We start from the raw sequence: 15,661 nt of genomic DNA, 5'->3' as shown, positions 1-15,661 counted from the left end.
AAATGAGGACTATGTAAATATCTGGGACTGACAGGAACACAATATCCTTTTGAGGAGCTCCTCTTTAGGAATTTAATTAGAAAATTTTAATCTAAAACTAACAAACAAGTTCTACTTAAAATGTTTAACATGACAAAAAGAAAATTACGTGAAATAAAAACTACTAAAAGGAAATTAGCTTCCTGAATGGGTACTGTTTCTGCATTTTTGCTCATGTCCATCACACTACAGAAAGATCTTTGTATATATATACAATCATACATATATATGATACCTAAACTATATAAAAGTATGTTTTTTGTTTCAAATATAATTTCATTGAATTTCTAAGCAGAAATTATAAATTACCCTTCCAAACTTCAAGAAAAGTTCCAGAGAATGGTACCTACCTCTGCAAATTGGTCTGTGGTCACTCCAGGCAGCCAGTGTATCTGTCACCCTCTGACAAGTGATGCTCTTAGAACCTTGCAGCACGTAATTATCTTCACAGGAAAACTGTACACTTGCACCCACCCTAGGAGAAAAACGGAAGGAAGAAGGAAAGAATTAAAATACATATTAACCAACCTCCCCAATTAAATGTTACTGTCACCAAATGACAATATTTCTAGGCCCCTAAAAAAAAAAAAAAAAAAAAAAAGGTGCGAAATTTTACTTATAAAACACAACAGATATACTATTTAGTTTGTCCTCCTTTCAAAAAAGTAAGGCCAGGAATACCATGATACTAAGTCTGATTCTTTATGACTTTAATGAATGCATATAGAGATGCATTTTAAAATAAAATATACAATCACCGTTCTTTCAGGCAATGAAAATTACTTAATTAATAATTTCAACCTCTCCATATTCTCTTAAATGAGAGAATAAGCAGTTAGATAGGGTAATTTGTCAACATGTCCAACCAGGAAATTCTAACTTCAGGAAATTGTAAGAAATTAATAAACATTCCTGACATTTCAGAAATTTCCTGTTAAAAATTGTGCTAAATGATAACTTTGGTTAGGACTTAAATTTGACTGGTAAACTTGTGACTTCGAAATGTGTCTCTCCGGAATGATATATAACTTTTTTCTTTATTTTTAATAATATTTGCTTTCTGAACAATGCTGAGATATTTATGAAGAATTAAAAACCTGTACATAGTTACTGTGTGCCTCAAACAGGGCTTTCCTAACCGGTATTTAAATTTCTGCTATTTCTGCTTCCAGTTGCAATTTATTACATTCTTTGTTCCCCATCATTACCAACCGGTTTTGTTGTTGTCTTTCTTGCAGTTTTAAATCTGTATCTGATAATCCCATGTTGCGAGCTAAGTGAGTCTTATAAAGCAGATTGCTCAGCTTGGTCTTTCTAAATCATTGAGTCCCAACCAGCAGGGGATTGCTCGATGGCAATCAGCTCAGAAAAGACAGAAAACTCAGTGGGTAAAACTGTTGTGGGGAATAGCACATAATCTCGTTGACTAACATCCAGCTCATTCCTAGCCTTCAAGAACAAGCATTCTATAAATTTCTCAGAAGATCTCACAAACTATATAGTTTATCATTATTATGATGTACTTCTGCAGTTCTTTCACAAAATTTTATGAGGATTCTTTTTATTCTTTTTTTATTTTATTTTAAATTTGAAATTGATGCTCCCTATCTATGAAAGCTTTGAAAAATACTTTTCTTAACACTTGGTTCTTGAACTGTTAACTGTAAATAAATCAGAAGGGTAGAGATAATATTGGTCTTTCTTTCAGTAGTTCATGGGAAATACATGAAAGCCTTGAACAGTAATACAATTTTCTGAAATTATTTTATGTTTGTCATAATCTATTATTCTTCAGAACATTCTTAAAAACCTCAGAAAAATAGCCCAAGCATGATTACAAATACATACTTCAATTAATAAACATCTAGTTTCTACTCCTGGTAAAGAAAAAATATCACTAATTAATATGACATTTTAATGCTATGAGCACTTATTTTGTAAATGCATTTTTTCAAATTTTCTAAAATAATAATCTCTGAAAAAAATTTTCTATAGAAACAGGAAAAAAACACAACCAGTTACATATCTGTGGTAAGTGTAAATTAAGGACTAAAGTATCTAAAAATCGTGTTGGATAAAGACTTTCCCAAAAGTATAATCATGGGCGAACCACCATGAGAACTTCCACATTTCCCCAAGGTTTGCTACTAGCCAGACATGTAAGGAAAATTATGAAACTGCACACATCTAAAACATTAAGAGTGAAATGAAAGGTACAATTATTGGATGCCTGCAATTGAATTTTTTAACTCACCATACCTGATTATTCCCCTCAAGAAATAAAAAAAACCCAGGAGAAATACAAATATTCTGATGCCTAATGCAGTAAATGAAGGATTTCATATTTAGACTGGGTTTTCATCATTACAGCAATATTAAAAAACATTTATTATTTATGGATGCATTAAATGTCACACACTAATTTAAACTATAGACTTACGATGATTCAATTTGTTTCACTATTATTCTATAAAGTATATTGTCTTTTTTTCCAAACATCTGGAAACAGCTTGTATCTAAAGAGTAATGATGTGAACTTCATGTATTTTACATAGTGGATATCATCTTTTGAAATGTCTGATCACAAACTAAGTGACATAAAATGAATATGCTGACATATTAAAAACAATCTAGAAAAAAAGTCAAATTAAGGAGCAGGTAGGAACATGAAGTACTCAGAAGATTCTTAGTGTTAGAATTCAAGGTGAAAAGAAACCTGAAAGCCAGCTATAGGCACTGACAAGTACAATCTTTTGAAAGTATTTTCAGGAATTCTAATTAAACTTCAGATAGGCTACAGAAGAGCAGTCACAGGTTTTGCCAGAGTGACTGAGAGTGTTCTGGACATCGTTTGTGTGTGACTACAATATACCCCAATTCTGCTTTAATATCCATTAAGATCCATCCATTTTGAAACCTGTTGTGAGAAATCAGGCTTGTGCCAGAAGTCTGACAATAGATACTTTCCAGAAAATAATTTTAATATAATTTTAATTCTGTCAAGGCTTACAAGAAAAGGAAAAAGATATTGAAAAGTTCTAAATAGTGTTGAATGGAGGTACAGACTTTCACACTGCAATATAGGTGAAGGAAGTTAAAAGTCTGTGTAACTAACTTATTAATAATGAAACGCGTGAATATATATAATAGTTGTTATATAATGCATACCTTGCAGATATCTGAATGAAGCCATATAACTTTAGACGTTTAGAAGAACAGTGGGTACTGGGAGATCTTAAGTGAGCTGAGACACTAGAGTATTTTCTGTTTCCAGACATTCATATCTATCTAAATAAGCATATTAGGGGAGGGGACCTGGGCCACATGGTCTGAAATAAAACTCCTTATCCTCTAAACAGCATTCAAATTACTGAGTCTCTCCATTGATTCTGCTGACATTTTTCCATTGAAAAAGAGGGCATCCTTTTAAAGCCATGTTTTATCGTATTTGATCTGGGATTTCAAAGGAAATTTTTACTTCACTTAATTTCCAGTTGGTTTCAATTCCTGTTTTTAATATTTTTTTTTCAACATCTTTACCTCCAAGTCACTGAGCAGATCTGTCTGTTAATTTTCTATCTAAACTTTAATCAGGGGGAGAAATCAGTTTCCTCTTTTTCCATTTTACATTTGAATTATATCAAAGCAAAATTAGTGTTTTTATCAAAGAAGGCTAGAATTGAACTTGAAGAAGCTATTTTTAAGACGGGGAAAAATGCTATAAGAAATGCTAAGCATAAGAAAGTTAATTTAATTTTCAAAAGCTGTTTTGAAAATTTAAAAGCTTTTTTTTGTTACAAGTGTTACTAGAACTATGGAAAATTAACATATTCCCTCAGTACCAGACATACCATATAGTAGTTAAGGACAACTGGAATGTAACTGTTTATATATTTTCTAGCTTTTATTTAAGCAATCTACTGTTTGAGATCTCTCATAAAAATAAATATCATATTGACCCCAAAATTGTATTGATAATGTTCTCATTCCTCTAGAAAAAAAAAAAAAAAGTCACATTTTCTCTTTCAAAATGCATCCAAATATGCACTGGATTTTTTAAAAATCACCTGAAAATCACGTCCCTTACTACCTTAACTGAAGTGAGCAAAAGCATGGCAGGAGGACAGAATGAAAAGGTTAAGATTTCAATACCTTTTTGTTTGTTTTATGAAATTAGAATCAATGCCATTATTATGCTGAAAATGATGAAATCATTTTCAAAGAACTTGTCATCACTGAATCAGCTGGGTCTAAGGCTGTCTTAAAAATCAGCCCTCTGCCTTTCCATCAATTCCACTCACAATATGTCTTTCAGGAGACTGGGAAAGATTTTGAATAATGTGCATTTTCATGCTTTAGTTCAGATTAATATTCACAGCTGTCATTCTCCTGACAAGAACAATAGCTCCTTCTGCTGTCTATCCTCACCTCTTGGAAAAGAAAAAAACCACCACCTTTCTTTTACTCTCCACAGTATTTTCACTATGTTGGACAAATACAAGCAACAGCAAGTATTATTTTCACTTCTCCTATGGAAGAGCTTGATTTGTCATTTCAGAGAAAGAAAAACTAGATTCCAGCCAAAAGCTCTATTTAAATGTCAAGCTAGATATAGATAGCTAACTTCAAGATACCTAAGATATGTTTCAAATAGATATAAGAAAAGGTTACAGTACGTGAAAAATGGTTGCTGTTGCATAATCAATTTTCAGATAACCAGTAATGTTTAGCAAGAAAAAAAAAATATTAACTTTCTCAAATAATAATCAGAACTGGAGCCCCAAAACAAACACAAAAATAGTAAGTGATGAAAATATATCAAAGCACCTTGTTTATATGAAGTAGCTTGTGCTATTTTTTAACACCTTATGCATTCATTTATTGCCATGAACAGTAAGACACATTAATTGAAATTAAAATAGTATCAGAGACTGAATGAGGTAAAGGAAGGAGGGAGATAGCTGGCCAGACTCTTCTCAGGGGTGCCAGGTGACAGAATGAGAGTCAACAGGAATAAACTAAAGCACAGGAAGTTTCACTTGAACATGAGGAAGAACTTTGTTACTGTGAGGGTGAATGAGCACTGGGAGAGGTTGCCCAGATAGGTTATGGAGTCTCCCTCCCTAAAGATATTCAAGAGCCATCTGGACACAACCCTGAGCAATGTGCTCTATATGACCCTGCTTGAGCAAGGAGGTTGGACTAGATGACCCCCGGTGGTCCCTTCCAACCTCCACCATTCTATGAACAGCTTTGCTCTGTCATCTGAGTAAGCATTGAACCAAAATTTTAAGATAACTTTAACCCACATTCAGTCATAAGAGACTGTGTTCAAAATATTGTTATCTGTGTCTTGCAAGGTTCTTTAACATTAGATTCCCTCACGTATCTTAGAACATACTTTGAGCTTTAAGGTTCTTTTGCGTTTTCCCTCTTGGTATTTTCATGCACTAATGGGAATTTTATTGCTGGGGTATCCCATGTTGGGGCTCACATATTTTGGATCTCTGGACCTGTTTCACTAAAATTATTTTAGTTGTCTTTCAAATTACAGACTACAGTCTAGAGGGGAAAATAAGATTCTTTCTGTTACGCTCTTCCAGCTTACCAGTGCTATTAGATCTGCTGTTGTTTCTTAACAATTGTTCATATGCCACCGTAACTAGAGGAGAGTCTGAGTGGCCCACCGTGTATCATGAACACAATAAATCTGTACAAGATTCATGGATTCACAGAATAAATTAGATTGGAAGAGGACATCATCTAGTCCAGTGCCCCTCCCCAAGCACGTTCGGTTGGATCAAGGTCATATTTAGCTGAGCTCTGAATGCTTCCCTAGATGGAGATTGCACAAAGTCTCTTGGAAACTTGCTCCAGAGCATGACCATCCTCATAGTAAAAATACTATTTTTAAAATTTATTTACTTTTAGTCCTGAATCTAATAATTTACAACATCCTATCTTACGCCTATTGCCTCTAGTCCTGTCACAGTCCACCTCTGAGAAGAGTCTGGCTTTGTCTTCTCTACACTCTCCTGTTTAGTAGCTGTAGACAGCAACAAGGTCCTTCAGATTCTCTCAAGGCAGACCCAGAATTCTCAGCCTCTTTTACGTCATAGGCTCAGGCTCCCTCCCCATCCTGATCTGCTGAACTTACTCTGTTATCTATAGTTACTGAAGAGAGAAAGGCCTGGCAGGTGTGCTGTCATGCTATTTTCCATTAAATGTTTAGGCTATGGGGTTAACTCTTTCCACAGATGCTTTTCCCTCTCCACTAATAACAGATAATCCTAGATGCTGCCTTTAATTCTTTCAAATAAGTATTTGAGTTGGAGGAATTCAGAAGAAGAGGCACAATCTGCACCCTTTATGGCTACAAGGAGAGACTCAAGTAGAGGAGGGAAACTGTGGCACACCTGCACAAATAGTAAAATAAAATAGTTTCCAAAGTAACAGTGGAAGTATACAGGCATCCCTCAGATGAATACCTGTGGAGTCTTTCATGCACCTTAAAAAAGAGTTACATTTTAGTAACCCATTCATACATAGTATTCTACCAACTGAAGTTTCTCTCCTCAATACATCAAGTGTTAATAAACAGCTAGATAAAAAACAAATTTGTTCCGTAAACCAGCATATGTTTGGACAGCAATTGCATACTATATTTTTGTATCATACAATTTCATTTGCAACAGCTGTACTTGCCCAGTACAGTCAGAATATATAGAACAGGTTAATAGCAAATACCTTCTGGGCATCTTGTCTCTCTCTCTTGCCTATCTATAGAAAAGCTCATTTCACTTCATTAGTGTTTTAAATCACATTTAACTGCTGCATTGTCTCTAAAGAAATAATGACTTCGGATATAACTGATACTCTTAATGTCAGATATTTTTTCTAAATTCTTCAGCTCCTTTGAGGATAAGTAGAGAGAAATTCCAAAAAGTCAGAAATATAATTGATTTTAAAATTATTTTCCTCATTAGTTATTCCCTTGCTTGGAAGAGCCTTAATTCAGGAACCAGGTTTGATTAACTTGCTTTTTGGAGTGGCAGAGAACTTTGAACAGTTCCTTCTAATTTTAATGAAATATTCCTTTCCATTTACTTTTAGGTTTGTCTTTCATTCCCTGATGGGCAATTTATAAATGCATGTATGAGCAGAGGCTCCCATCTCCTTACTTTGACCCTCTTCTCTGCCACCTTGAATTCTTTGCTTTTTTTCCACAACCGGTAAAGAGGAACCACCCTTCTTACTCCATAGGGGTCCATTTGTTCTCATCTTCTTTTCTTTTATAATGAATGTAACAAAAGCTGAAAACAAAATAAGCAAGGAGATGCACTGCAACACAGCCTCAGACACTGAATTTGCCATGTTTCCCAAGCTTTTAACAACTTTTGTAGAGTGGAAAAGCAGACAATTCTCTTTGCTGCTTCTTCTATGCTGTCCAGAGTTCTGACTTTGCTACCCAGACAAGATTATTAGGCATCCCTGCCAACAGCAAGGGAGTTGGAACTAGATGATCTTAAGGTCCTTTCCAAACCCAACTTTCTATGATTCTATATTGTAAAACTTGTATTTAAATTGCACTGATTTAAAAAAAGAAAAAAGAAAAGAAACAAGCAAACTCAATACAAGATACACATTGGACTGCATCTACTTTAAGAAAAGACTTAACTCACGTAATATTAGGCAAACAATACATATTTGTAGTTGAATGCTCTATTTATGTAACAGGAAATACCTTCCTCTTGGTCATACAGATAATGAAATGTGCCTACCTGAAATCAGAGCCCACCCTTTTCCCATTTTCAGGAATTCCAGGATCAGGACATGCATCCGATGCAGTTGCATCCCCGCCCTGGGTCACTGCAAAGAAAAGGAAAAAAAAAAAAAAATTCAGACATGCAGCTGTAAAGATGATTATTCTCTTTTCTCATATATTAATTTCCATAACCTGAATTTAACCATACGCATATTCATATTTCTTTCTTGAAACAATGTAAGTTATTACCAAAAAAGAAGCCCCATATAATTGATTTCTAGGGTGTATTGTTTTCTTTCTTTAGTTATGATAAAAAAACATGTTTTGCTTCTGTGGGAAAATAAATGATTCATTTCCCAAGGTCAGTCATCATTTTATGAATGTACTAGGGTCCACAGCTCTTCTCAGGCAGGGAAAACAACATTTTGTTAAATCACCTGAAATATTCACAACACATCATTGTAAGATTAAGGAAGTACAAGAAAATAAAATTTTGTTTAAGCTTCTGTCCATATAAGACTTGAAATTGCCAAAAGCATAGAACCCATCTGAAATACAAAGATATTTTTACAAAGATAATCTCAAAAATATACAGAAAACCCTACAGAGAAATAACATTTGTAACCAGCTGGATATGTGCTTATGCAAACAAGGCTCAAAATCCCTATTTCGTGTTTTCAAGTAGGAATTAGAAAGAGAAGGTATCCCATACTGTTCCATTCCTTTTGTCCTTTGTTTTTTCTCCCTCCAGACTGCACATATTTAAACATACTAGGTATATAAACATATAAACTTACAGTCCCTTCAAAACTCTAAACAATTAGACCATTCCATTTTCACTTTTATTGTTCTTCATTTGTAAAAAGGTATTTAAGGAATATGTGGAATTAAAAATAATTAATTATAGAGAAAAGACAAAGTAACTGAGCACAACACTGTGAATATACAGAAAACCTGAATATACATGTGCTTTCTATCCTGCACATATACATGTGTATCCATGAATAGCTACATGCCTCCTAGCTTTCTGTTTCCTCCACAGAAAAATAGAGATAATAGAAATTTGTGGATCACATTTTTCATCATAAAAGATTTTGGGAAGCCCTTAAAGATATGGCTGAACTTTCTTCCAGAATAAAAGAAAAGTTAGTTGGCATTTTTAGCTGCTCAAAATAAATTACACATGCCCGGGTGGATTACAGATGACAGCATTACAGCTGAAAGGTGATGAGAGATAAGATGTAAGAAGTGGCTGAGTTTCCCACATGGTGGTATGCTTTCAAATTGAATACGACAAAAAGAGTGGTGACAAGCAGGATGCGTACAATTGGATGTTAAGAGCTATAAATCTTTATGTCTGTGTTGGCAGTATCAGGGGTAATTAATTTATACAGAAAGCCAAAGTTTTACAAGAGAAGATTTGAAAAAATAAAAACCTGCATTATAGCACTACAAAAATGTAACTAAAACAAAGAAATAGTAAGGACCAAAATGCTTGATCTCAGCATAGATTCTTCTCAGAGTAGAAAAACTGCAACAATTACAATATATTTAAACATTTGTCTACATTCTTCTTTATTTTGGCATATACAATGCTTACAAAAATAAAGGAAAGGAATCATTTCTTTCTCCACATCTTTTTAAAACTATTTAGTGTATTGAATAGTGTTTGTCTTTCTAGTGAAACCAGATAAAGATTATGATAATCTTAGAAATATTTTTGCAAACACAATTAAAAATATAATGTCTTACTTAAAAAAGTATTTCCTGATAAATAAAAAACCCAAACAAACAAAACCAAACAAAAATACAGTTCACTTGGATAAAAATACAGCATCTGGAATTCACCATCTTGAAAACACTCCAGACCAAGAGCCCAATCCTGCTAATGTCACTAACATTGTTGATATGATAAAGAGTTTTGTGTGTGTGAATAAAGGTTTTCAGAACAAGTCTATACTAGCTAGTTAACATGTATGTTATTCCACAAATTTAATTGTGTAGTTTCTCGGGAAATATCACTACTGAAATGCTGTTATAGTTAAAATCTGATCTTGCTAGAAAAGAAGCCTGCTTCTACACTGATGTTCCTTAAGATAATCTCACTACTAACATTTCTTCCAATTTTCAGAGAAAGAGAAAAATCCAATATTTACTACTTTCAGCAAAGAAATATATCTATGTTAGCAGAGGTGAGACTCAATTTTGACTACTAAATCACCAAGACATGAAAATAAGCAATATGACTGATATGGTTAATTTGACATAGCAATTTTACTAAACTTGAGCCTTATGGTAACAACTGTAATACAACATGGAGAACACTGCCTTTACTATCATGTTTTTAGGACAGACACATTGCAGTGAAGCTACCTCCTTTTACAGACAAACATACACAATGCATAAACATTCTGTTTGGCACACCAGTAAATGCTGATCAAGACCTTACTCGTAGCACAGAATGATGTGATCTCCCCAGATGGATGGTGACCTTTGCAACATTTTCTTCTCAGCCACTGACTTTTGCCAACATGCTCTCACACCAGTGTCAGGGAAAGGTTATTTAGGATATTGTTTAGCCACAAAAATACTGTCTTGAAACAGAGCAGGTATCATATGTCTGGAACTCAGCACATCTTCCTGGATGTCTACAGGCTTTGTTAAACATAGCCCAGGTTTTAGCTTCTACTTTCCCCAATGAACTGTCAAGTGTTTTTTAACAGATGGTGGTTGCATGATGTGCTGTCATAACAAAATAAATCCAATTCCCTGTAAAACAAGCCTGTCTGATTTTATCTCTCCAGATGGGAAAAAAAGGAACAAATTGCTCAAATTAGTGAAACCATTTATTACCTTTAGTGGTTGAGGCACGCCAGGAACATTATTACATTTATAAATATACGTATATACTTTTACATGCTAATATTTTTAAAACCTTTACCTGATGGTATGTTAGAATTTACCTAAGAATTAAATTTTAAGAATTCTTTTTTGTTAGCTCCAACATTTGTTATCATTCAGACTGAAAATAGATAAAAAGATGCCCAAGTGATTCCCTGTCAGAGACCTTTATTTTTCACTGTTTCAATCCTGTCAGATTTCCCCTTTATCCACCGCTATGAAGTGCTACTGCTACTGAGATCCATAACATACGGGAGGAGAAAGTATTGTCTTTGAGTATCTCACTTCCAGAATATGTTTAAGCTTTGCAGTCGCCTTCTGAAAGCATCTCTTAGACATGCCATCTAATATTCATCCAGTCACATGGCCGATCTTTCCCTGTTTTAACTTTAAAGACTTCTGTATGCCCTTGAAAGACCCATGTCTTGCCTGTTTATACTCTTTCAAAATGATATGGTCTAAAGTTTCATTTATCTAGAGTGTTATAAAGTGTTTCGTGCTTTTTGCATCTTTCTTTTGATTTTTCCTTCCTTATGATATCAATATCAAATTCCTTCTCTTTACTTTCAAAGCTCATTCATGGACTATTTGTATTTTAACTATGAATCACCTCAATTTTCATTTTAGAATTTTAAAATTTCAAAACAATGAAAGTATTAAAGAAAATGGAAAATATTTTTTCCTATTTAAAGCTTGCAAAACTTGGAAGTAAATATCAAATACACAGAAACCTTGGCACAGCTATGCACTGTAGCATTAGCAGCATTTCTCTTAAAACACTAACAGTATTCCTCTGTACTGTGAATATAAAGTAAACATTTATAAACATGTATTTATGACAAACAAATTAGGACCAGCCTAAATAACACCATCCTCTCTCAGTATATTAGTACATTCTCAGAATGCCCTATTTTAAAAAGAAGTTTAAGAGTATATAAACCTACAGATATGAAAGTAAGGTATTGCTTTACACAGATTCTTTGCACTGTATCCCAGTTGCACACAGTTCTTCAAGGAATTGTCAGCTAGAGAAAACTGTGTGTGCTCAATGAGACTAACATCAGAAAAAGTATTTGAAGTTACAGGGCAGGGAGAATAGTGAGGAATGATTCTAGGGTGGTTTTCTTTTTTTCCTTTTACATTTTTATTATATGAGTTTTTCTAGAGTCTAACAGAACTTTGCCCTTCTATTTTTTAACAGAGGGTTTGAGATTATCAAGGTGCTTCAGCCATCAGACATGCCTGTAGCATACAGACAGAACATTCTCCATGGACACAACTTAACTCTGGAACTTCTTGACATGCCATGCCATTATATACTGTAAAACTTAAGTATTCTCGGGCCTTTCTGCAGAAACAGCTGAAGAGAAACTGTGGCCTCATTAACGTGACAGACAGCTTCACAGTCTATATACAGCCTCTATAGTTAAAAGTATGATTTAAATTTCTATTTGATAAAAAAAAAAATCTATTCCTTCTTTAATGGCTGAGAATGAATCAACATGATTTCTATCCTTTTCACAGTTGAGATCATGCGGACTAGAGTTTCCACAGTTTTGGAGGTCATCTTTGCTGGTTTACTTGGTGTATGGCATAGTAAGAACAGAACTCCTCTAAGATGTTTCACATGTTCTGACTCTAACAAAATAGTACAGAAGAAAGACTGCCATAATTGTTATACAGTCATAATAAAAAACAATTAGCAGATACATTAACATCCTAATTTAGCTCAGCATTTGGGAAGTGTTGAATCAGGGAGCAGTATTAGGCAGGATGGTGCAACATATGTTTCATCCAGCAAGACAAGCAGCGTGAGATCTCCCTTGTTATAATATTGGCCCTATTCCAGAGAAGTGGCCCTTTTTTAGATGCATTTGCAATCTGAATATACATTGATTTACTCTTGCTCATGTGAAGCCTGTGATGAAGCACCCTGAAAGGCTGGACTTTGCAGCAAAAAACTTTTTAAGTACAGATGCATTATTCTGTATAGATCACCTCTGTGTCCAGAAAGATTATGGAGCAGATCCTCTTGGAAACTACATTAAAACATGTGGAAAGTAAAGAGGTGACTGGTGATAGCTAGTGTTGCTTCACTAAGCACAAATCATTCCTGACAAATTTAGTGGCTTTCTATGAGAGGGTTACTGCACTAGTGGATAAGGGAAGAGCAAATGACATCATCTGCCTTCAGCTGTGCAAAGCATCTGATACTGTCTCAAACAACATCCTTGTCTCTTAACTGGAGAGGCATGGATTTGATGGATGGACTGTTTGGTGGATCAGGAACTGGCTGGATGGTCGCACTCAGAGTTGCATTTTGCAGCTCACTGTCCAATTAGAGACCAATGATGAGTGAAATTCATCAGGGGTCAGTATGAGATACTGCAACTAGTGCTGTTCAACATATTTTTCAATGACTTGGTGTCATGTTTTAAGCCCAGACAGTAACTCTATAGCTGAACCCAGGACACATGGACTGTGGGACTGAATGCAGCCTCCGCAAGTTTGACGATAACACCTAGCTGCGTGGTGCAGTCAGCATGCTGGAGGGAAGGGATGCCGAGGGAGGGACACTGAGGGACCTTGGCAGGCTTTAAAGGTGGGCTTATACAAAACTTCATGAGGCACAGACCCAAGGTTCTGCACATTGGAAGATAGGTTAGGAGATACCCAAGCACATATCAGGCTGGGAGGAGAATGGATTGAGAGCAGCCCTAAGAAGAAGGACTTGGGGGTGCTGCTTGACAAGAAGCTCATCATGACCTGTCAATGTGCGCTTGCAGCCCAGAAAACAAACTGTATCCAGTGCTGCATCAAAAGGAGCATGACCAACAGGTCAAGGGAGGTGATTCTCCCCTCCACTCCACTCTAGTGAGACCCCATTTGGAGTACTGTGTTGAGCTCTAGGAATCCAAACATAAGAAGGACATGGACCTGTTGGAGTGAGTCCAGAAGAGGGCCACAAAGATGACTGGGGGCTGAAACACTTCTATGAGGACAGGCTGAGAGAGTTGGGCTTGTTCAACCTTGAGAAGAGTTTAATTAATACAACAAATTTTGGCAGTCTGTTTGGACATTTACTCATTCTCCTAGTGATATCACCAGCCTATAATAAGGTTCTGGATTAAAATATAAATATACAGAAACCCAGGAACACCCAGTCTTTCAATAATTTGTTTTGAATAATTTTCAAATTAAACCAAACATTACAAGAATCACCTACAAGCTGGCCTTGTCAAATATTGTGTTGAGGCTAGGGAGGAGACCCTAAAATTCACTGTGGAAAGATATTATAAAAAATGGCAGTTTTTCTAGAGCAGAATGACAAGTTTGTAAACTGAACAAGGCTTTACGATGAAATAACACTTTATCTCTCTCTTATGATGAAAATAAAAGCTGACGTATGCAAATATCAATCTCTTTGCAGCCAAGAAGTCACACAGAAGTACAGTAACACTGTGCCAATGAAACAAGATATTAGATGCACTAATTAATATATCAGAGTCACATCTTGATTACTCATTATGCTCCATAGATTTAAATTTATTTAAATTTTTGAAAAGGTTGATTCACATTAAAAAGATTCCAACAGTTCTAGACATATTTTTGGTCATTAAATAATTATGCTTCAAGAGTGAATCCAAAACATTTCAATTATTCTTCATCAAGTGTACTAGAAATTACTTGTTTCACATAGCAATAAATAATCTGATTACTGAAAAAGAAAAAAAGATGCATATACTCGATCTCTTGACATGACAATCTGTGGAAAACAGTTATAAAATATTATCATTGTATAAAAGAACTGAATATACTGGGGTTCTTTTGAATCTGAAAGTTACAATTAATGGATAAAAAGAGATTTTACAGCACAAAAGCTTCACTCCATATTCACAGCTAGAATTAAAGGAATTAAATTTTCTGCGCTAGCTTTTGCTACATGTGCTCTAAAACATCAGTTACATCCATTCTGAGGAGAATTTTAAGCTTCCAAAAAAATTCGCTTATCCAGATCAAAACAGAAGAATGAATTTGAAAATAATTTTATCGATCAGACTGCATATACGGCAGGAGGCATTTTTTAGCTTGCAGAGACCTTTATTAGGAGACTTCTCATGTGTTGCTATTCTTAGGAGGACATCAGCTTTAGCCATTTTAAGATAGTGCCTTTCTTACTGCAAGTAATAGGGCAGCAAGTTAATAGTCATGATTAAACTTACTAACAAACAATGTGCTTGCATACAACAAAGCATCTGTATTAGATTATTTTTTAAAAAACTATGACACAGTCATAAGCTGACAAAACAGTTTGTTTTACATGAAAATATGCACAAAAAATTCACAGTTACTCTAAGAATTTTGTTCTACGCAATTTTTACTACATTATCTATATATATAGAGAGAGTTTGTTTTGCCTTTTGAACTCTTCACCAAATTAGAGGATATAAATTGGACTAAACTATTTATGTTCCCGAATATCTCTTTTGCAGCAAGACATAAATTAAAAGTATTAAGATGGAACCCTAATAATGAGATACAAGAGAGTTACTTATGGGTATATGAAAATATATGCTTAGAAGCAGATACTGGCTTATAATTAACACCACAGACATGAAAGAAGATACAGATTTGAGTAGAAGATATATCTGCAACCAAAATACCATGACAGAAATATGTATTTGAACACAACAATGAAATATAAAAAATGCTATGTAATTTTCCATACAATTTCATCCAGGCTTTTAGAAGACAGGAATACTACTGTTAGAAAAATGAGCTGATATTCCATATGCTCCATCATAGGCTTTAAGTAACTGCTTCAGTAAAAATAACACCAAGCCGTTATAAACAGAAATAAATCTGCATTAAACTTATTCTAATGAAGAACTAATAGATTACTGAAACCCAGAAAAGATGGAAAAGAATAAAGAAACAAACAAGGCAGGACAAGAA

The 15,661-nt window shown here is 34.6% G+C and overlaps 1 protein-coding gene across 1 annotated transcript in view; it reads right to left on the bottom strand.

Annotated features, from left to right (window-relative positions):
- CSMD1 (CUB and Sushi multiple domains 1) overlaps positions 1–15,661 on the bottom strand; it is a 1,149,005-nt gene that overhangs the window by 375,462 nt on the left and 757,882 nt on the right. Inside the window, exons 8-9 of the mRNA XM_065681530.1 lie at positions 7,821–7,908; positions 390–514 (exon numbers count right to left, since the gene is read on the bottom strand). Coding sequence (XP_065537602.1) covers positions 390–514; positions 7,821–7,908 — 213 coding nt within the window. The remainder of the gene's footprint in view (positions 1–389; positions 515–7,820; positions 7,909–15,661) is intronic.

The sequence above is a fragment of the Lathamus discolor genome, chromosome 5 (assembly GCF_037157495.1).
Source record: "Lathamus discolor isolate bLatDis1 chromosome 5, bLatDis1.hap1, whole genome shotgun sequence".
Taxonomy (NCBI): Eukaryota; Metazoa; Chordata; class Aves; order Psittaciformes; family Psittacidae; genus Lathamus; species Lathamus discolor.
This window is presented reverse-complemented; position numbering and strand designations above follow the sequence as displayed.